The sequence below is a fragment of the Lontra canadensis genome, unplaced genomic scaffold (assembly GCF_010015895.1).
Source record: "Lontra canadensis isolate GAN:19392208 unplaced genomic scaffold, GSC_riverotter_1.0 scaffold158, whole genome shotgun sequence".
NCBI classification, from domain to species: Eukaryota; Metazoa; Chordata; class Mammalia; order Carnivora; family Mustelidae; genus Lontra; species Lontra canadensis.
In genome coordinates this window covers 1,636,754-1,659,776 of record NW_022631152.1, presented here as the reverse complement: position 1 = coordinate 1,659,776, position 23,023 = coordinate 1,636,754, and the positions used below count along the sequence as shown (strand labels likewise).

The 23,023-nt window shown below is 37.8% G+C and overlaps 1 protein-coding gene across 6 annotated transcripts in view; it reads right to left on the bottom strand.

Annotated features, from left to right (window-relative positions):
• UBE2U (ubiquitin conjugating enzyme E2 U) overlaps positions 1-23,023 on the bottom strand; it is a 58,853-nt gene that overhangs the window by 15,030 nt on the left and 20,800 nt on the right. For 3 of the 6 annotated variants that reach the window (XM_032844870.1, XM_032844871.1, XM_032844872.1), the window contains exons 6-7: positions 13,515-13,563; positions 7,264-7,352 (exon numbers count right to left, since the gene is read on the bottom strand). In XM_032844870.1, the coding sequence (XP_032700761.1) occupies positions 7,264-7,352; positions 13,515-13,563 (138 nt within the window). Of the gene's footprint in view, positions 1-7,258; positions 7,353-13,514; positions 13,564-23,023 lie in introns of those variants that run through there. The other 3 variants (XR_004381176.1, XR_004381175.1, XM_032844873.1) reach the window with 2 other exon arrangements.

Genomic DNA, 23,023 nt, shown 5'->3' with positions numbered 1-23,023 from the left:
AAAAAGGAGCATTCTTTAATAATAGCTCAAAGTTTAAAATAATTTACTTTTCATTAAGTTGATATATGGCAATGATATACCCTATATAGTCCAAGTCATACTACAATGCTCAGACACTTTACAAATTTCTTCCTTTGCTTTGAACTTTGAAACAAGTAGATTTTTCTTCAAAGTTTTCATTATAACAACACTTGTTTATATACCATTTATAGTAATGAAGACGGCATTAAAATAACTCATACAGAAACTACAGACACCATAGTTTAACAAAGTCCTTATTCAGCACTATGAGTAAAAAATAAAATCTTGGAGTTGGAAGTGACATCACGTAGGTCTTGATCTTCTACAAAGCAAGATTTGTCAACGGATGATCACAGTCCAGCCTCTGAATGAATCAATCCCTTGCCAATGACAGAAAACTCCCTTCCCTGTGGTTGGGAAACTGCCTATTCCATTGCCAGATAGTAGGTCATAATGTCTTTCTTAATCTGAGTGCTGAGTTTCCACTGGTCCTAGTTCTGACCTCTGGAGCAATACTAACCAGGCTCATCCTTTCCCCATGGGAGAGGGAGAGGGCCCTTCTAATATTAAAGATAGCTCTCAGAGCAGCCTCAGTTCCCTCAACTTTATCTTAAGATATGGCTTCTAGAGACCTAACCATCCTGGTAATGAACTTTGTTAATGTTCCTATTAAAGTTTACATCCAGGGGTGCCTGGGTGGCTCGGTGGGTTAAAGCCTCTGCCTTCAGCTCAGGTCATGATCCCAGGGTCCTGGGATCGAGCCCCACATCGGGCTCTCTGCTCCTCGGGGAGCTTGCTTCTTCCTCTCTCTCTCTGCCTGTCTCTCTGCCTACTTGTGATCTCTGTGTGTCAAATAAATAAAATCTTTAAAAAAAAAAAAAAGTTCACATCCAGAACTGGCTCAGGATCTTGATTTCTTTTGAATAGCAAAGGTGTAAACAGGTTACTACCTCCCTTGACCTGTGTGCTTCTATCAATTCATCTCAGATCTGCAGTAGTATTTTCTGGAAACAACATTGCACCACTGGCACATACATTCTTTGTTAATTATAAGCCTTATGCCTTTAACCAAATTAACTTAAAATTTATTGAAAGCCAGATCATACGGGGTGTCTGGGTGGCTCAGTCATTAGGCATCTGCCTTTGGCTCGGGACATGGTCCCAGGGTCCTGGGATCAAGCCCCACGTTGGGCTCCCTGCTCAGCGGGAAGCCTGCTTCTCCTTCTCCCACTCCCCCTGCTTGTGTTCCCTCTCTCGCTGTGTTTATCAAATAAATAATCAAATCTTAAAAAAAAGAAAAGCTAAATCACACACACAGACACACACATACACACACCTTATCTACCTATCACCTCCCTCTTTCTTGTAATTGTCCTGAACAATTTAGTCTTGAACAATTTAACTGACCAGATGCTTTCTACTAGTCTTACCTTTATCTGGAGCTTCCTTCAAACAATGGTTCATTAACCTCTGCTAACCTGATGAAATAGGTCATTGATAGAAACAATTAAACGGAATAGTTTTCCTTTTATTAATATTACATAATTTTCACTAGCTACAGCTAGTTTCTGGCTTTGACTTTTTTTTCTTCCTTCACACACACACAAATACACATACATTCTTTTTTTTTTTTAAGATTTTATTTATTTTATTTCAGAGAGCACAAGTAGGGGAAGGGGCAGAGGGAAGGAGAAAAGCAGACTCCCGCTGAGCAGGGAGCACTGAGTGGGGCTCAATCCTAAGGCCCCAGAATCATGACCTGAACCGAAGGCAGATGCTTAGCCAACTGGATTACCCAGGCGCCCCTATTAAGAACATACATGTTCTTAATATCCTTTATTAATATTCTTTTTGTTGGTATTTAGACTTATGCTCCTCCCCTCATTAAGGAAGGCAATCTGAGCTCTGCAGGGTTCTTAGTGAGGTCTCACTATTTCCTTCAGATGATTATAATAGCTAATAGTAAGAGAGTTCTTCCTACACATTGGGCACCTGTAAAGTAGGTGGTTACCATTACAATATACATTTTACAGAGGAACAAATAGAAAATTGAGTAATGTCTTCTCATTGGGGCTATTCTTACCAGTTAGACAAAATTTAAATTTTAGGTTTCTATTCAAGGATGATTAATCTATTTCCTTACTTTTTTTTGAAATCACCTTTCCCACATTTTCTGTTTGAATATATACATTAGTCTTTTCCTTATATGTTATGAAACCCCAAATGGCATGGTCATCCTTTCTGAGTATTTCCATTAATCTTATATCACTGACTCATTTTCTTCCTTACTTTCTCTAGTATCTGAGAGACAAAAAATGCCACAGTATTTATACAAACTTTTATTTTAATGCTTCCTATTTTATTCCTATAATGTTTTCATTCGGCATTCTGCCATGCGACCATAAACTTCTTAAAAATCTTCTCATAGTATGTATGTTGTCTCTAACACACAGTCCATTGTCTAGACATGGAAGATGCTCAATGAGTGATGGTGACAGGAGGGAAATAACGCAGGTGAAAGGGGCACATGAAAGCAAGTAGGAGGAAAGGACCAGTGAAATTTTGTCAGAAGTTTTTGAAGCTGAAATTCCCCATCATGACCATATCTTGTCCTTGTGACAGTTTTATAGTCTGTGGTAGAAAATCATCTTCTATGGGCTCCATAATATACTTATTTCTTCCCTTCCTTCTAAAGATCACGGTACATCACCTTTACTTTGTTTTTTCCATGACACATCTCTTGTCCAACATCTGTATAGGTTGATCTAATTTTTTTTTCCATGGCTGGGACTGTCACATCCAAAGAAACGTAATAGGATCAACCTGCCTTAGCACGTTTTATCTTCCACACATATTATCTCATACTAACCATAGACCAACTTAAAATACAGTGGAATGCTTCTGTCAGTGGAAAGAAATGAAAAACGAGGCACAAAGAGTTAAATGACTAACCTACATTCATTTAACTGTAGGTGGCAGAACCAGGACAGAACTATGGAGTCTCTAACTTCCAACATCGTGCTCTTCCCACGGCAGCCTTTCCAATCTTGGTTGCACACTGTAATCACCTGGGGAGCTTTAAAAATGGCTACTGCCGGGTCTTGCTCCCAGAGATCCTGATGTAATTAGTCTGGGGGGTGTGCCTTTTACATGGGAGTTTTTACAAGCTCCTCTGGTGGTTCTAAGGAGCAGTCAAGATTGAAGCCCCTGCATCACAATGAGATGATGCTGCCTCTTGCATCTGAATGCATTCTGGAGATACTTGTCCTTATTTCTGGCTCAAAGAATGGAAGTCTTTTAGGGTGAAAGCAAGCATCCCCATGATGTTTCAGGGTGTCTGGTCTGTCTGATGATACCAAACAAACACCAGGATGCCTCCACTCAGTATTACAGAGTACACTGGTCTGAAGGATTTCTTTCCTTTAACATAAACATTTCCTTATGGGGATCATATTCTGTCATTAGGGTGCTGTTGCCCACAACCATATGTATTGGTTCATTCTCTGCCAGACTTTTATTTGTCATTCTATACTGATGGACAGGGAACAGTGGATCATCAGTACATTTCCCCATATGATTGTCTATGATTGTAAACTAATAATTTTTGAAAAATGTACTGCATATACTTCAGAGTTTGGATTTAAATCTCAGGCTATATAGAGACAGCATTTTTGTACCACATTATAGAGGCAGTATAGCATGATAAAAAGAGCAATAGATGTGGAATCAGAGAATCTGGTCCAAGTCCTTAGAGCCACAGCCTAATGGTACTAATTAATTACAGCCACCTTCACTGAGCACTCACTATGTGCTAGGCACTATTTTAAGTCCTTCAATGCTATGAGGCATGTGCTCTAATTATTCTCATTTTACAGACAGGAAGGGAACTTGCACAGAGAGGTTAAGAAACCCACCCAAGGTCACACAGCTAATAAGTAGCAGAGCCAGGATTAAATCTCAGCAATCTGGCTCTAGAATTTACACTCTTTACCACTGTATAATATTTCCTCCTACCTGTATGACCTTAGGTAAATTACTTAGCTTATTTTTTTTTTAAGATATTATTTATTTGACAGACAGAGATTACAAGCAGGCAGAAAGGCAGGCAGAGAGAGAGAGAGGAAGGGAAGCAGACTCCCTGCTGAGCAGAAAGCCCAACTCAGGGCTCAATCCCAGGACCCTGGGATCATGACCTGAGCCGAAGGCAGTGGCTTTAATCCACTGAGCCACCCAGGTGCCCCACTTAGCTTCTCTTGATCTTGGTTTTCTCATCTGTAAGACAGAGTAATAATCATAATGCCTGGTTCATCGGCTTGATATACTACTATGTATGACATATATTAGGCATTCAGTAAATACTGGTTGACAAATGAATAAAAGAATAAGATGGGAAAGATTAAAAAAACAAACAACAGAGTATACCTGGTAAACTGCATTGTACATGAATAAACTTACTATTACTATGGTACACATGACTATGGGTAGATTTGTAGCATAAAGATATGGAAAAGAGTTAATACCCCAAATCGAAATATAACCACTCATCAATATGAATAAAAAAGCTTTTACAAATATGCATAAGAGTTTCATAATCTTTGCAGTGATAAGAATGTAACTGTAGGGGTGCCAGGGTGGCTCAGTGGGTTTAAGCCTCTGCCTTTGGCTCAGGTCATGATCCCAGGGTCCTGGGATTGAGCCCGCATTGGGCTCTCTGCTCAGTGGGGAGCCTGCTTCGTCCTCTCTCTCTGTCTGCTTCTCTGCCTACTTGTGATCTCCATCTCTCAAATATATAAATAAAATCCAAAAAAAAAAAAAGAAGAAAAAAAGAAAGAAAGAAAGAAAAGAATGTAACTGTAGAGGGGCACCTGGGTGGCTCAGTTGGTTAAGTGTCCAACTCTTGATTTTGGCTCAGGACACAATCTCAGAGTCATGAGACTGAGCCCCATGTTGGACTATGCTGGGAGTGGAGTCTGCTTAACATTCTCTTTCCCCTCTGCTTCTACTCCTCTCTAAGAAATTAAATTAAATTAAATTTTTAAAAAAGAATGTAACTGTAGAAACTGAAGTTATTAGAAGTTTCCCTTTTATTTCTCAGTAGCTGAAGAAGCATTCTATAATCTCAAAGCTTCATCTTTATTATTGCCAGGCAATTAGGCTGTTTAAAAAATAGTATTGGATCTTATCCAGCTGAATTATCCAAAGATAAAATGGCCAGCAGCACATGTAAGGTTTAAATTCAATTTTTAAAAAGTGAGTGTTCGTTGTTATTAAAGGAAAACTCCTGAAACATTCTTATAACAAGTCCTAGGGGAAGAACAGGCAGGGTGATTGTGAAATCTTGCACCAAGGGCTAGAATCAGTTGCAGAAATTCTTCTGGGCTAGAGACAGCCACTAAAGCTATTGCCTTCACAAAAAGGGATGAATTACATACTAAGTAGTGATAGCCATGGAAATGATAACCAAATTAAACATTTTCGTGTTAACTCTTTTGAAGAAGAAACTGCACTCAGTGGTACTGCATTATTTCCTTCCATTTTTAATTATTCTTTGTTGCAAGAGAATCATTTCCAAATTCCCTGAACTTCTGGCATGTGCTTCTATTTTTTTTTTCTTAACAGTATGAATTTCCCAAATGCTTCTATATATTTACAGGTTATTCCATAAGACACCATTTTCTACCATTTGTTTTGTTTTACGGGTGAAGGAGCTGGATGCTGAGTCTTTCCCTGGATTGTGCCAACTGTTTCGGATGCCTTGTCTGTTAAGGGTTCCTGCCTCCTGGATCCCATCTGAGTTCCTCAGTGTTTCTACATAGGAGGTACTCAAGATATGTTTGCGAGTTGACTAGGCAGTACCCAACCACAAATCTTTGAAAAGAAGTAACTATTCATGTACTCTGGCATCAAAAGTAATAAAATTCTTTATACTGATAGTGTTGCCAAAGATTGTGTTTCTTTAAGCACCTTAATTATTGTTCTTAATCCTAATCTATGATTAGTGAGGAAGGTAATGGTGATCACAAAATAATAACCAACATCCTGAAAGAACATGTAATTTCTTAGAAGTTACTCATCTAATTTATTTTAAATATTTGTTAAGCTTGGTATTACTTTCTGCTCTAATTTGTGCCTTAAAACTACAAACTGTTTTGGTGATCTTTTGTTCTATTGAAACCAAATATGAGACTATCACAATAATGAGATGAAATTCAGTGAGACCACAGATTAAGGCTGTGGTCATCAGGGTGGAGTGGAGAGACAAACGTTCTTAATGTTGTAGGAGATCAAGTAAACAAGGCTTAATTTGGGCAGTAAAGAGCTCCAAGAAATGCCTATGATTTTGGTTTAGACAAGTAAACTCAATAATGGTGACCCACAACTAACCAGGGGAGGTGATAACGATGGGAGGATGGTTTTGGGGCAAGATGATGAATTCACTTTGGCATATCTTAAGTAGGAGATGCCTGTAACCCATGTGGGTAAATGTCCAAGGCACAGTTGTAAATATGCACACAGAATTCATAAGAGGGCCTGATTAGAGATGAGGCTTTGGGAATTACTGGCAGATAGGCATAGCGAACAAGAGCACAAGTAAGATAAAGGCTACAAAGTTATCACTGAACCTGGAAGTTAGGAAGTCATGGGTCACTTCTGAATGCTCCATTTCAGCAGGATAGCAGGGCAGCAGACTGGATAACCTACCTGGATCTAAATCATGAAACAGCACACTAAAGATTTGATTAGATGGGGCCAGAAAGTTGTCCAGCTCTCCCCTTCCGTCTTTTTAGCTCCTAATATATGATGGCAACAAGGTGATTTTTCCTTACACTGTTAGAATTGAAAGCCTTAGGTTCATATGTTTTCTCACTATTTTTCTACTTAGTACTTTCTCTGGCTTTGAGGATAATTGTGTTTAGAATCAAAAAGTCTCCTCTTGCTATGAAGGCTCCACATTTTGGGGTGGAGTAAAGTTAAGTCTCATAAGATTGATAGCTTCATCTTTTATTCCTCCAATTGTCTATCTTTCTTCTGACTTTTAATAAGACTTCAGTCCAGGACTCTATACCAAAGAGGAACTAAATTAATAGTTGTTGAATGATTCTTATATAGAGGTAACAGAGAAGTTTATCACCTTCAGATTATATATATATGCCAATTAGTCTTTGAAAGCAAGATAAGTTGAGAATAATTAAGAGATTAATATATACCAAAAGGACATAAGATAAGGCTAGATCACCTTACATGAACTTCTATAGTGTTCTGTGGCTTTTGATGTGGCTATTGTAGACCATGTCTTGTAGTAATCATTAAATGAGATTTCTTTAATTGATCTGAAAATATACATTAAAATCAGACAATGAGTATGCAAGTTTCCTTTTTAAAATTATTTTATCAGAGTAGACTGTTTCAGATAATATCCTGCCATAAGACATTTGTAATTTCTAACAAATGATCTAATATATCAATTTCTCCAATAATACATATAAATCACAAAAAAGAAAAACTCTCCAAAACATATTTCAAAATAAATGTAAAAAATGTACACCCATATTATAAAAAGAAAAAAAGTTTAAAATATCTGCCTTTCAGATTAACTTTAAAAAAGGATTTTAAGAAAAGCATCATACTTGCACATTTTTTCTTTCTACAATAAACTGTTTTCTTAAATATCTATGGTAGGGATGCCTGGGTGGCTCATTGGGTTACACCTCGGCCTTCGGCTTTGGTCATGATCTCAGGGTTCTGGGATCGAGTCCCACATGGGGCTCTCTGTTCAGCGGGGAGCCTGCTTCCCATCTCTCTCTGCCTGTCTCTCTGTCTACTTGTGATCTCTCTCTCTCTCTGTCAAATGAATAAATCTTTAAAATAATCTATGCTAAATTTCAGTAAGATCACCTTTATTTCCTTTTTATTGTGAGGAGAAGTAAAACACCAGAACTGAGATCAGTTTCATTTTCACACAGAATCTGGCCATTTTCATACAGGGAAAAAAATAACTCTTCTAACAGTCTTGCCTGCACTTATCCTTCCCTGTGTTAATATTACTCTATCCTAATGGGAGAGCAAATATTGTTATAAAATATGGAATGGGATCTGCTTAACAGGCACTTAAATAACTGCATTTCTAATTTTTTTCCTACAAACAACTTAATTGCAGAGATTCTCAACACTCTAGAAACAAAATTTTCCTTTGGGATGTTTTTCAGACATGTGAAATCACCAAATAGCTTAAATAGATGCTGAAACATCAGACATAAAAGACCTTATGTCTGTATTCCATTTGAAGTTCTTAGCTCTTTGGAGGAAGCAGCAACTTTTCAATTAGAAAAAGTACACCAGCATTAATTTTTATAGGTAAACTGTAGGTACCTTAAATATTGGACTCATTTTGGAAATGAATGGGACAACATCTAAATTCTTGAACGCATCATTTATTTAAATGATAATTACACATGTCTAATTTTAAAAGTAACATTTTTCAAATGTATTATTGCTTTTGCAATCACACCAGTAGAAATCTGAAATGGGGTGACAATAAATTAATCAGTACTATTATTGCTTCCAGAGCTATGTGCGGTGCTTTACACCACTAAATGACATATTAAACTAACATTAATTTTGCCAACGAAATGTTTCGGCATTTGGCAACAGAGGTAACAAAATGAAAGGCTGCATTATATCTCCTGCATGAAAAAGCTTGTGATCAATTTGCTGTCACAGATCATTTAGCAGACAACAATGACCCAAGAGGAAGGAAACTGTCAACACACTGTCTCGTGAAAAAAAATACACCATCTTTAGGCACAATCGTCTTCATTGTTTTTTTGTCTGTTTGACGATGACCCATGACCCTCTCCCTTCCCAGCGGTGTCCTGTTCAATTTCAAACTGTTAGCCTTCAGGGGTTTTCTTTCCTTCCCCAGAATAATTAAAAGTATTACCCTAAAAGGTATAACTTTAGTAGAGTTTGAATATACAGAGCAGAATGTCTTAAACATTTGAGAATACTGCATTTTCGATTCTGTAAAAGAAACAGTGCCTTAAAATAAAAACAATAAAAGATACAACAACAAAACAGAAATAATTTTTACGATTATTCAGATAAGCTACTAAGTTTACAGAAAGTATAAAAAAATACATGTGTTTATAATTTAAAACATTAACAGGAATTTACTGCGTACTGTCATTGCCATTATGAATAAGAAAAAGTAGAAGATAATCCAAAACTGAACTTTAGAGTTTATTATCCTATTGGGAAAATAAGATATATACCCAAATTAGCAAATACAATGGTTTACATGTAAAGTGTTACATCATTTAAACAGACATTTGGAGATGACGACACATACTTCTTTGGCAGGGGCAGTAAACTAAAAAAGTTGGAAGAGAGAGATATAACTTTGTCTTGGAGGCTTTAGGGAAGGACTAACTTGGAATATGGATCTGGAACAGATGGAGGAGGCAATCTGGGTGAGAACAGTATTAGCAATCGCTCAGATGGGAAAGAGCATGGTGCATGTGCAACAGAGCATGTTGGGGGGAGAGACGATTGTAACAAGATAACTGACTAAGGTGGAGAGTTCCAATTTCAGAGGAATTGGAATTTGACAAAATAAGTGAAACTGGGCAATGCAGGTCTTCAGATTTAGGCAGAGAATGGGTTAGAGTTGACTTAGGAATGATTTATTAGGTGATAGAGAGCAATCAGAAGTTCTTGAATAAGGCAAGTAAATTATGAACCGAGTATGTGAGCAAGAGTTTTTTCTGGCCTCAGGATGCAGGGTGGAGTATATGAGAGATTAAATGCGGAGAGACAAGTTAAGAAACAGATGCAGTAATTCAGGCAAGAAATGCAGAGCTAACAGAAGGTAGGAGCAGAGACTATGAAGGGAGGAGATGAATCTCTGACAAGCTAATGAAATGCCAGGACTGGTTTTCTGATAGGGTGTGAAAGGTGAAGGAATCTGGGGTCAGATATTCTTCTAAAGCCCAGAAGACCATTTAGTTTTGCTAGTAACAGAAAGCATCTAGAGACTCTGAAGTAAAATATGAGTTTAAATTTAAACATGGGTTTTAGGTGATGAACTTTAGAAGTGTGATTGAGAAATTGAGACTGGAAATAGGAGATTTGGGTCAAATCAACATAAAGGTTGATAGATGATGCCATTAAGGGAAACAAACACAGAAAGAGTAAGTAAGTGTTTAGAAAAGAAAGATCAGAAACCAATTCATAGTTAAGAGGAGCCAGTGAAGGAAACAAAAAGGATCATTAAGGGAAGAAGAGAGTCAGGGTAGTGCTAGGTCATGGAAGCAACCTCCCAGCCATTACCCAAGCCTCCTGATTAAGACCTTACAAATCTCTGGATCTATAGGCACGTAATATCGTGATTAAGAGTAAGGAAGGCTTATGAAAGGCAGAGATTGGCCAAAAACAAGGTCTCGTAAACCAGTCAAGTTGTGAAGGCAAAGGAATACCACTCAAAGGAAATTAAAAGTGCAACTCCAGTGAACACATGAATGACAGAAAGCAAAACAGCTTTATTGCTGAGATGAGATAGTTTGAGTGGCCTGGATAGAAGATCAGACCAGCTACAACATTCTCTTAAGACAAAGCCTAATCCAGAGCAGGGCCCGAACTCTCTCACTCTGTGAAGGCTGAGAGAGGTAAGGAAGCTGCCGGAGGAAAGGCTGAAGCTAGAAGAGTTTGGCTCATGAGATTTAAGGAAAGAAGCTGTCTCTATAACGTGAAAGTGCAAAGGGAAGGAGCAAGTGCTGATGGAGAAGGTGCACGAGTTATCCAAGAGATCTAGCTCAGATAACACGTGTAATATTTCATAACTCATCCTTCACCTCCGTTTATCGTTAGTAAGTAAAAGTCTGTAGAATCATGTCCAAAAGATGCTTCTATTCTCTTGCTATCTGGCAACCAATCCCCTTCTCCCCTCCTCCCTTTGGTTTTGTATCTCAGCTCCTGATACACTTTGGTTGCCACTGGCATCTGGATTCACTTTTTATTCTGGATGTCAACTTACTTTCCCTTGGGTCAGGCTGTGGAAAATACGCTCTCTCCTATTTCCATGCTTTTGAGTGTGCTATTGCTGCTGCCTAAATGTCCTTCTTCCATTGCCTGCAGGTGGAATTCCTATTCTACCTTTAGAAATCACTTCAGGCAACACCTTCTCCTGGAAGCTGGCCTTTATATGTCCCTTCCCCCACTCTGGGACTCCAAGCTTTAGGAAGATATTTCTCCCTCCAAGTTCCTCCAGCATCTAGATCTTGTCTGTATAACACCACTTACTAGAAGTAATAATGTAATAAAATAATTACTAGGTACGGCTCAATGAAATGTTGGATTGCATTTGACAGCAGTGGAACCAGTGACAGATGACTTAGTGAAAAAGTAAAAGCCTCTATGGAGGGGAGAAAAAGCCATAGGGGAAGAAGTTTCTACCCAATCTGACTCATTTTGAATATGATTTCATCTGACCTTGGCATCCCCCCTCAGTCGTGATCCTAGTATTTGCTCTGTGGCCTTCCAACTACATCCTCTGGTAGAAGCTGCTCCCTATATGGTCCTATAGGATTGATAGTCAGGCATACTTCTGCGCTATCTCTCTTTCAGAGAGCAGCTTCCAATCTTAGATTATAAATCACGTGAGATCAAAGATCACATACTATTCAGATGTGTGTCCCCAGGATGGGAGCACGGTGCCTGGCAGAGAGGAAATGCTCAGCGAATACATTTTAAACAAATGAGTAAGTAGGTGTTCTCTCAGAAGCTGCTCTATATCTTGTTAAGTGGTATCCTGCAGCCCTGGTGCAAACATTCCAGAGGACAAGCACAAGCTTAAATCACTTTTAATTACTGAATATCAACTGGATTCCCCTGACTATATTCTACTCAGTTGACTAGACTTTGCGTATGTTTTGTTATATCTTTTGGAAACAGGGTTTAACTGTCTGGCTAGGCCTCTGGAATCCATTCCTATAATCAGGTTAATTCTTTTAGCTCATGAAGTAGCGTAAAGTTCTAGCATATGGTGCTAGACTGACAAGGCTAATAGCAGAATCTCTCTTGGAGTAATTTCTGCAGGGCCTCACTTTACAATGAGGCCTAAAAACTAAAAGCTAGACATAACTGAGCTTTATCTCATAACAAATGTGCTAGGAGTAAACATTTGGATTCACAAATACATAATAAATTGCAACCTTCTCTACACTAGGAGGATAAAGTATCACTGAAATCTAGATTGTATTGCTTTGACTGAATCCTAAGATTTCTCTAGAGATTTCAGGCTAGCACTAGGTGAACACCACAAATAAGACCTGATTCTGGCTTCATTTATCCTTGGTTTCATTCAGAGGAACTGCCAAAGCTAGAACCACAGAAGTTCTTCTGGCCTCCTCTTACTGCCTTATCAGTAAATGCTAGCACTGTAACTTTATGCATTACAAATAATTATACGACAAAGAGAAAGAACTTTGTAATATTGTAGGAACCGTCATGAGTTATAGGGGATAAAACAGTGTTTATGCATTCAATAACTATTTACCAAAGGTCTATTCTGTGTCAAGAAGGTCAGTTGCTTCTCTTCACATTGACGAGTTTAAGGGGCAGCAATGTCCTTTACTCAATGCCAACCTGGTGCACTACCCACTAGACTATGCTTGTCTTTCTGAAATTTCCCAATACCTTCACAAACCAAAGACACTTGAGTTACATAATTTGTTCATCTTTTATACAGGGCCAGTCAAGGAGACCGAAGCTGAAGCAAGTTATTTCAACACTAGTTAACTGGCTGTTTTCTACATCTGACTGATTATCAAATTAAGCCTGATAGAAATGTTCAAGAAACTAAACGCTGCAGAACCATTATGAGAATACTGACCTACACCTTGCTCAGGCGTCCATAGCTAAACTGATACCACATTTTCATGTTGTCTCCTAAAAGATACAATGGCTGCATCCTTATCTCACCGTTTTCCTCTAGAACCTTATCTTTTCCTAAACTACTTAGCTTTTTGTGATCTATAGTGGTTTGTACTGATTATGTTGCCAACTTTTTTTTCCCTTTTCAATAAAAAAATAAAAATTAAAAGAATAGGCAAGTTCATATACTTACATTACATAATAATTACATTCAATTTTAATTCAACCATCTAAAAAGAATTCAATAACCTCTCACATTCTTCCTGAAAACATTTTTAAAAAGCATTTTAAAAGAGATTTACTTCCTTTTCTAAATTAAAAAAGTGAAAATTCAATTATGATAAAATATATATATAAATGGTTTAAATCAATATCAAGATTTAAATCAGCCCTATTGATTTAAGGGCTCTTGGTTGGCTCAGTTGGTAGGACATACGACTGTTGAGCTGACTTGTGAGTTTGAGCCCCATTTTGGGTGTAGAGATGAAAAACGAAGAAAGAGAGAGAACAAGAGAGAGAAAGAAAGAAAGAAACGGACTTGGAATTAATAAAGAAAAACTTACCTGATAACTTTATCTGGATCTTTAGGAAACTCAGGGCCATTATCTCTCACTGTAAAGAAAAACATAAAAGGATTCTGGTTGACTTGGAAGAATGAATATACAGTTTTATGTAAACTCTTCCCAAAACCTAAATAAAATGGTAATAAAAGAATAAAAATAAAGTATAAAACCTCAAGGAAAGGTAAAGAAAAATGATAAGAGGAATGTTCAAGATGAGGGATGCGTGGATGGCTCAGTCAGTTAAGCATCTGGCTTGTGATTTCAGCTCAGGTCATGATCTCAGGTCGTGAGATTGAGCCCAGTGATGAGCCCTGCATCTAGCCCTATGTGGAGTCCTGCACTGGGCTCCATGCTCAGCAGGAAGTCTGCTTTTCTCCCTCCCCTTCTGCCCCTCCCTCTACTTGCATCCTCTCTCCCTCTCTCAAATAAATAAATAAATCTTTAATTTTTTTTTTTTCCGAGAGGAAAGATGTTAAGTGGTAACTGTCTTAGCCAGGAATTTGAAACCTAATAACATGAGGCGGGACACTAATCAAAAGCATGTGTATTTACACTTCAGAACTTGAGAAACAATTCAGGAATTGGAGATGTTAGATGCCTTTGAAAGGTAGGAGGTATAGCACAGATATCAAATACTTATATCCTCACCCTGTCAAGCAGATGATCACCACTACTGAGGCAGGAGGAAAGATACTTCCTGGAGAAACTGAATCAGAGAGACTCAGAACTGAAGGTTATTAGGTACAAAGCAGGATAAGAGTATGGTGAGGGATTGGAAGCAGCAATTAAATCACATAAATCTTATTGGATAGAAAAGACTCCTTATTCTTTCCCACTGTCCAATTCTCAGAGTTTAAGCAAATAATGTCTCTCTCTCCAGGCACAAGACTGGAGGATTGTTTTCAGGAGAAATAGTCAGGCCTGACTATTGACTTGGATAGGTCTTCACTAAATAAACTAATAAAGAAAGATATAAAACCATCAACAAGTCTAGTCTGTATTCAAATATTTCTAATATTTTTAATGATTGATTTCCATTCTTCATATGTCCATCAATGGACAAGGATCACTATAAATTTGTGTAAAGTCATTATCATGAAAGATAATAACCAAAACAAATAAGCAGGGAGGAAAGCAGGAAATAGAAACATATTTTGCTGGAAATTTTCCAGAGTATAGAACAAAAAACAAAGAGATGGACAGTAGGGAAAAATACAAGTTTCAAAATTAGAGGATTGGATCAGTAGATCCTACATCCAAATATGTGGATATTTAAAACACAATAGTGAAGACGGAGGAGGGAAATGATAAAAGAAATCACATAAGAAAAATTTCAGAACTAAAGGATTCAAATTTGAGATTTAAACATCCTAGTAAATGCCCTATATGATGAGCAAGGAAAGAAAAAAACAGACATACGCAAAACTACATAAAAAAACGTCCAAAAAATGACAGATGCTGGTGAGGATGCGGAGAAAGGGAAACCCTCCTACACTGTTGGTGGGAATGCAAGCTGGTGCAACCACTCTGGAAAACAGCATGGAGGTTCCTCAAAATGTTGAAAATAGAACTACCCTATGACCCAGCAATTGCACTACTGGGTATTTACCCTAAGGATACAAACGTAGTGATCCGAAGGGGCACATGTACCCGAATGTTTATAGCAGCAATGTCTACAATAGCCAAACTATGGAAAGAACCTAGATGTCCATCAACAGACAAATGGATAAAGAAGATGTGGTATATATACACAATGGAATACTATGCAGCCATCAAAAGAAATGAAATCTTGCCATTTGCGACGACGTGGATGGAACTAGAGGGTATCATGCTTAGCGAAGTAAGTCAATCGGAGAAAGACAATTATCATATGAGCTCCCTCATATGAGGGAGAGGAGATGCAACATGGGGGGTTAATGGGGTAGGAGAAGAGTAAATGAAACAAGTTGGGATTGGGAGGGAGACAAACCATAAGTGACTCTTAATCTCACAAAACAAACTAAGGGTTGATGGGGGGGAGGGGGGTTGGGGGGGTGGGGTTATGGACATTGGGTAGGGTATGTGCTATGGTGAGTGCTGTGAAATGTGTAAACCTGGCGATTCACAGACCTGTTACCCCTGGGGATAAAAATATATTATATGTTTAAAAAAATAATAAAATTTATTAAAAAAAAAAAAAGTCCAAAAATTTCAGGGGCACCTGGGTGGCTCAGTCGCTTAAGTGTCAGCTCAGGTCATGATCCCAGGGTCCTGGGATCAAGCTCCTGCCTCAGGCTCCCTGCTCAGCAAGGAGCCTGCTTCTTCTTCTCCCTCTGCCTACTGCTCCCCCCTGCTTGCTTTCTCTTCATCAAATTAAAAAAAAAAAATTCATTTATTTTTTTTTAAAGATTTTTTATTTTTTTAAAGATTTTATTTATTTCACACACACACAGAGAGAGAGAGAGAGAGAGAGAGAGAAACAGAGAATAGCAGAGTGAAAGGGAGAAGCAGACTCCCTGCTGAGCAGGGAGCCTGTTGTGGGGCTCAACCCCAGGACCCCAGGATCATGACCTAAGATGAAGGCAAACACTCAACCCACTGAGTCACCCAGGTACCTCAAATAAAATCTTTAAAAAAATTCAGATCCGTAGGGATAAAGAGGAAATTTTAAAAGTTTTAGAAGGAAAAAAATCACATGTAAAGAATTGGACATATGAGTGAAATCAAACTTCTCAAGAGCAATACTATAAACTATAGGTAATAGGATCTTTACAATTCTGAAGTAAATTTCCAAACTAAATTGTGAACATAAGACAGTGGAATAAATACACTAGTAGGTATATAAAGTAATAAAAGATTTAGCTCTCATGTACTAGCAAGCTCCTAGAAGAAATGCTCCAATAAAATGAGGGAGTAAACCAAGCAAGACAAAAGCAGGGGATCAAGCAGGAGCTCCAATTTAAGAAACAGGCAAAGCTTCATCCCAGGATACCTACCGGAGAACTGTCAACTTAGAACTGGAGGAGGATGCAGTGCCAGAGAAAAGAGGTCTCCAAGGGAGTGAAATGCAACCGATGGACTACCTGGGAGTTGTTTTACAGATTTGTCACAAATTTTAGGGGAAGAATAGATTGTAGATATATTAAAAAACAAAAAGCAAGGGAATCAAAAATTGGGCCATTTGTACAAGGGAAGAAAAAGAATCATTCATGGTTCTTTTGTGACAAATAATTATTAAGCCATAGTAAGTATTAATGTAACCAAACTATATTAGGAAGACAGGGAGAGAAATATAGATGGAAGGAGTATAAATCTAAATCTCTATATTTCAGATGAAGCCTATAAATAATATCTAAAACTGAACACCCCAGAAATATTGGTATTAAAAAAAACTTGGAAATATAGTCATAAGTTCCAGGAGAAATATGTGTTGAAAGCTGTTGGTAGTTTGTGGAGGTGGGGCAGCACTCAACAATGGAAGGCGTGGGGTACCAAGGTCTGCTATGTTTCATTAAAAACCAATATGTATGCTTCCAGAGAAGATGGTAGAGTAGAATCCTAAACTCACCTTATCCCATGGATACAACTAGATAATACCCACATCCGTGTAAATAACCCAGAAAACAACCCAAAGATTCTTCACAGCTAAAGGCAGTGAAGGGGCCAAATCAAAGAGGGTAGGAGGGGCAGAGACTTGGTCAGGAGCCAAACAGACCTGTAGACTGTCTACAGGAGGGAGGGAAACCACGGTTGCAGAGACAGGAAGGAAACAGATCCTCACACCAGGCACTGCAGGGACAAGGAACCTGGATGAGGAAGATGAATCCCCATGACATTTGGCTTTGAAAACCAGAGAGGCCTAACAATCAGTGGGGCTTAACACTTTAAAAATCAGCAAGCTCTGCTTTAGGAGAGCCAGGAGGGTGACAGGAAACTGAGTCCCTGCCCTTAAAGAGACAACACAACAAACAGCCCTGCTGAGATACTGCACAGAAGCAGCAGTTTGAAAAATACCTGGAGTATATGGGAAGAAAATTTATTGACCAATCTCAGAGCATGTGCTGGATGGGCAAGGAACTTTGAGAGGCTTCTCCAAGAATAAAAGAGCTATTGTATGCCATTTGCCTCCTCTGCCACCAAACCTAAACACATGGACATCTGCAGGAACCAGTACAGCACCAACAGTCCACCTAGCTGGCTAATAGCTTTCCCTGTCTCCCTGTTCTTCTGTGGAAATGCCATCCAAGCCTGGATAGTTTTCCTAGGCAGTTGCAGATTCCCTCCTACAACAGACCCACACAAACCTTGCTAAAACCACAATCCCTGACCTTGCTTTCTCCTGCTGACCTGCCGTCTCAAATACACCTTTGGTGGGAGCCCATCCAAAGTGGTACTACAAGCCTGGCAGCATGCAAGCAGCCCCAACAGGGGCCAGCACCACCCCAAAGTGACTCCTGAACTGGGGAGAGGGGAAGAGAACCACACACACCAGTCCAACTGTGGCCCCAGCAGTGGGTCACAAAAGCTTCTCAGGAAACTACACATGGAATGTGCCCAGCAATTTGATTCTACTGCATCTCTGGTAAATACCCGGTCTGACTCAACTCAAGTCCAAAGTGGCCCCAGACTGACTAATATCATAAGGACAAAAGCCTGCTCACAACAGGAAAAGAGAGCCACTGCAAATGACTGGATGGAAGAAAAAAGTGGCTCATCCACAACAGCAGAGCACATGCAAAACACATAGGAGATACCCCTGAATCATCAAGTTCTGGTGAACAGGGGATATTGGACTGCAGGGCACTACAGGACCTCTTCATGAGGTCACTACTTTGCCTTCCTAACACAAAGACACAGACACAGAAAGTTAGACAAAATGAGGAGACAGAAGAATAGGTCTCAAATAAAAGAACAGGACAAAATCACAGCAAGAGAGCTAAACAAAACGGAGATTAGGTAATATGTTTGATAGATAATTTAAAGTAATGGTCAAAAAGATATTCACTGGACCTCAGAAAAGACTGGAGGACCTCAAGGAGACCCTCAACAAAAAGAAAACAAAAAGAACCAATCAGAAATGAAGACCTCAAAAACTAAAATTAACTAAATCAGAAATATACTAAATGGAATAAATAGCAGACGAGAGGAAGCAGAAAAATGGATCAGTGCCCTGGAGGACAGAGTAATAGAAAGAAATCAAGCTGAATAAGAGAGAGAAAAAATAATAAACAATGAAAATAGACTAAGGGAAATCAGTGACACCACCAAGCATAACAACATTTGCATCATAGGGATCCCAGAAGAAGAGAGAGAGGAGGGAAGAGAAAATTTATTTGAAGAAATAATAACTGAAAACTTCCTGAATATAGGGAAGGAAGCTGAAATCCAGATCCAGGAGACACAGAGAGCCCCCAAGAAAATCAACCCCAGGAGTCCCACACAAGGATATGCAGTAATTAAAATGGCAAAAAAATAGTGAAAAATAATTTTTAAAGCAATAAGAGAAAGAAAACAGTTATATACAAGGGAAACCTCATAAGGCTATCAGCTGATTTTTCAGCAGAAACTTTGCAGGCCAGAGGGAGTAGCAGGATACATTCAAAATGCTGAAGGAAAAAAAGGTGCACCCAAGAATAACTCTATCCAGCAAGGCTATCATTCAGAAAAGAAGAAGAGATAAAGAATTTCCCAGATATACAAAAGTTAAAGGAATTCATCACCACTAAATTAGCCCAACAAGAAGTGTTAAAGATGTATCTTTGAGTGGAATGGAAAGACCCTAAGTGGGAGTGAGGAAAGTAGGAAGCACAAGAGCAGTACAATTAAGTATATCTATAGAAACCAGACACGGATTCACAAATTAAAAGAATGTAAAGTATGACACCATAACAGACGAGAAAGGGGAAAGAATGGGTTCAAGCCTAAATGACCATCAATTTAATATAAACTGCTATACACATAAGATGTTATATATAAAGTTAATGGTAACCACAAATCAAAAACTGGTAATAGATATGCAAATAAAATAGAGAGAAAGGAATCCAAGTATATTACTAAAGGAAACCAGCAAATCATAAGAGAGGACAGCCACGAGAAGAAAGCAACAGAGAACTACAAAAACAATCACAAAATAACAAAATGGCAATAAGTACATACCTATCAATAATTAATTTGAATGTAAATGGACTAAACATTCCAATCAAAGGACATAGGATGATGGAATGGATAAAAGAGCAAGACCCACCTATATACTGCCTAAAAGAGACTCATTTCAGATCTAAAGACACATGCATATTGAAAGTAAAGGAATAGGAAAGCATTTATCATGCAAATGGAAGTAAAAAGAAAGTTGGAGTAGCAATACTGATATTGGACAAAATAGATTTTAAACAAAGATGGTAATAAGAGACAAAGAAGGACACTATGTAATCATAAAGAGAATAATCCAACAAGAAGATATAACAATTGTATATATTTATGCACCCAACATAGGAGAACCCAAATATATAAAGCAGCTAATAACAAGCATAAAGGACTGGGCAGAGGGAGGTTGGGAGGGGGGGGGTTATGGACATTGGGTAGGGTATGTGCTATGGTGAGTGCTGTGAAGTGTGTAAACGTGGAGATTCACAGACCTGTACCCCTGGGGAAAAAAAAATATATATATATATATATGTTTATAAAAAATAAAATTATAAAAAAAAAAACAAGCATAAAGGAAGAAACTGATAGAAATACAATAATAGCAGGGAACTTTAACACCCCGCTCACATCAATGGATAGATCATCCAAACAGAAATTCAATAAGGAAACAGTGGCTTTCAAGGACACATTGGATCAGATGGATTGAACAGATATATTTACAACATTCCTTTCTAAAACAGCAGAATATACATTTTTTTTCAGGTGCACGTGGAACATTCTTCAGAACAGATCACATGTTCAGCCACAAAACAATTCAACCAATTCAGAAAGACTAAATTCACACTACACATCTTTTCTAACCACAACACTATGAATCTACAAATCAACTGCAAGAAAAACTCTAGAAAGAACACAAATACATGGAGGTTAAGTAATATGCTACTTAACAATGAATGGGTCACTAGGAAATCAAAGAGGATATCAAAAAATATATGGAGATAAATGAAAGTGAAAACACTATGGTCCAAAATTTGGGTGGTGCAGCAAAACCTGTTCTATGAAGGAAGTTTGTAGCAATACAGGCCTACCTGAAGCGAAAAGAATCTCAAACAACCTAACCTTACACCTAAAGGAGCTAGAAAAAAGAAGAACCACAAAACGTAAAACCAGTTGAAGGAAGGAAATAATAAAGATTAGAGCAGAAATAAACAAAATAGAAAACTTTTAAAAATAGGACAGCTCAATGAAATCAGGAGCTGTTTCTTTAAAAATATCAACAAAATCGATAAAACTTCAGCCAGAGAAAGAAAGAAAGAAGGAAGAAAGGAAGAAAAGAAAGGAAAGAACAGAAAGAAAGGAAGGAAAGGAAAGGATTCAATAGGATAGGAGAGGAATGGAAAGGAAAGGAAAGAAGGAAGGTAGGAAGGGGGAATTTCAAAATAAAAAATGAAAGAGGAGAATAACAACTGATACCACAGAAATACAGAGGATTATAAGAGAATATTATGAAAAATTGCATGCCAACAAATTGGACAACCTAGAAGAAATGGATAAGCTCCTTGAAACATACAACCTCCCAAACTGAAGCAGGAAGAAATAGAAAATTTGAGAAGACTGACTGATTACCAGCAATGAAATTGAATCAATAACTAAAAAACTCCCAACAAACAAAAGTCCAGGACCAGATGGTACACAGGTGAATTCTACCAAATATTTAAAGAAGAGTTAACACCTATTCTCAAACTATTACAAAAAATAGAAGAGGAAGGAAAGCTTTCAAATTCATTCTATTAGGCTACTGTTACCCTGATACTAAAAGCAGAGAAAGCCACTGCCAAAAAAAAAAAAAAAAAAAGAGAGAGAGAGAGAGAGAAAGAGGGAATTAGAGGCCAATATCTCTGATAAATATACAAGCAAAAATCCTCAACAAAATATTAGCAAACTGAATCTAACAATACATTAAAAAAATCATTCACCACAATCAAGGGAGATTTGTTCCTGGGATGCATGAGTGGTTCAAAATTTGAAAATCAATCAACATGACACATCACATTAACAAGAGAAAGGATACATTCAGGAAAAGCATTTGATAAAGTATAAGATCTGTTCATGATCAAAGCTTTCAACAAAGTAGGTTTAGAGGGGACAAGCTTAAACATAATATACATATATGAAAACCCAAAACTAACATTATAGTCAATGGTGAAAAATTGAGAACTTTTCCTCTAAGATGGGAACAAAGACATGAATGTCCATTCTCACCACTTTTATTCAACATAGTGTTGGAAGTCCTAGTCACAGCAATCTAACAAGACAAAGAAATAAAAGGCATCTAAACTGATAAGGAGCCAGTAACAGTTCTACTATTTGCAGATGACATGATGCTATATATAGCAACCCTAAAGACACTGCCAAAAAACTATTAGAACTGATAAATTCAGTAAAGTTGCAGGATACAAAAATCAATATACAGAAATCCACTGAATTTCTATACTTTAGTAATGAAGTAGCAGAAAGAGAAATTAAGAAAACATTCCCATCTGCAAATGTACCAAAAATTGTAAAATACCTAGGAATAAATCTAACCAAGGAGGTAAGAGACCTATATTCTGGAAACTATAAAACACTGATGAAAGAAATTAAAGACCACACAAAAAATAGAACAATATTCCATGCTCATGGATTGGAAGAACGAATATTGTAAAAGTGTCCGTCCTACCCAAACCAATCTACAGATTTAATACAATCCCTATCCAAATACCAGGAGCATTTTTCAGAGAACTAGAACAAATAATCCTAAAATCTGTATGGAACCACAAATGACCCCAAATAGCCAAAGCAATCTTGAAAAAGAAGAACAAAAGTGGAGGTGGCACAATACCAGATTTCAGGATATACTATAGAGCCACAGTAATCAAAACAGTGTGGTGTTAGCATAAAAACAGACACATAGATCAATAGAACAGGATAGAGAGCCCAGAAATAAACCCATGAATACACGGTCAATTATTCTATGACAAAGGAGGCAAGAATATGTAATAGGAAGTCTCTTTGACAAATGGTGCTGGGAAAACTGGACAGGTAGATGTAAAAGAATGAAACTGGACCACTTTCTTGCACCATACACAAAAATATACTCAAAACGGATGAAGAACCTAAATGTGAGACCTGAAACCATAATAAATAGAAGAGAGCACAGACAATAATTTCTCTGACATAGGCCATAGCAACACTTTAATAGATATGTCTTCTACAACAAGGGAAACAAAAGCAAAAATAAATTATTAGGACTATATCTAAATAAAAAGCTTCTGCAAAACAAAGGAAATAATCAACAAAACTAAAAGGCAACCTACTGAATGGGTAAAGATACTTGCAAATGACTT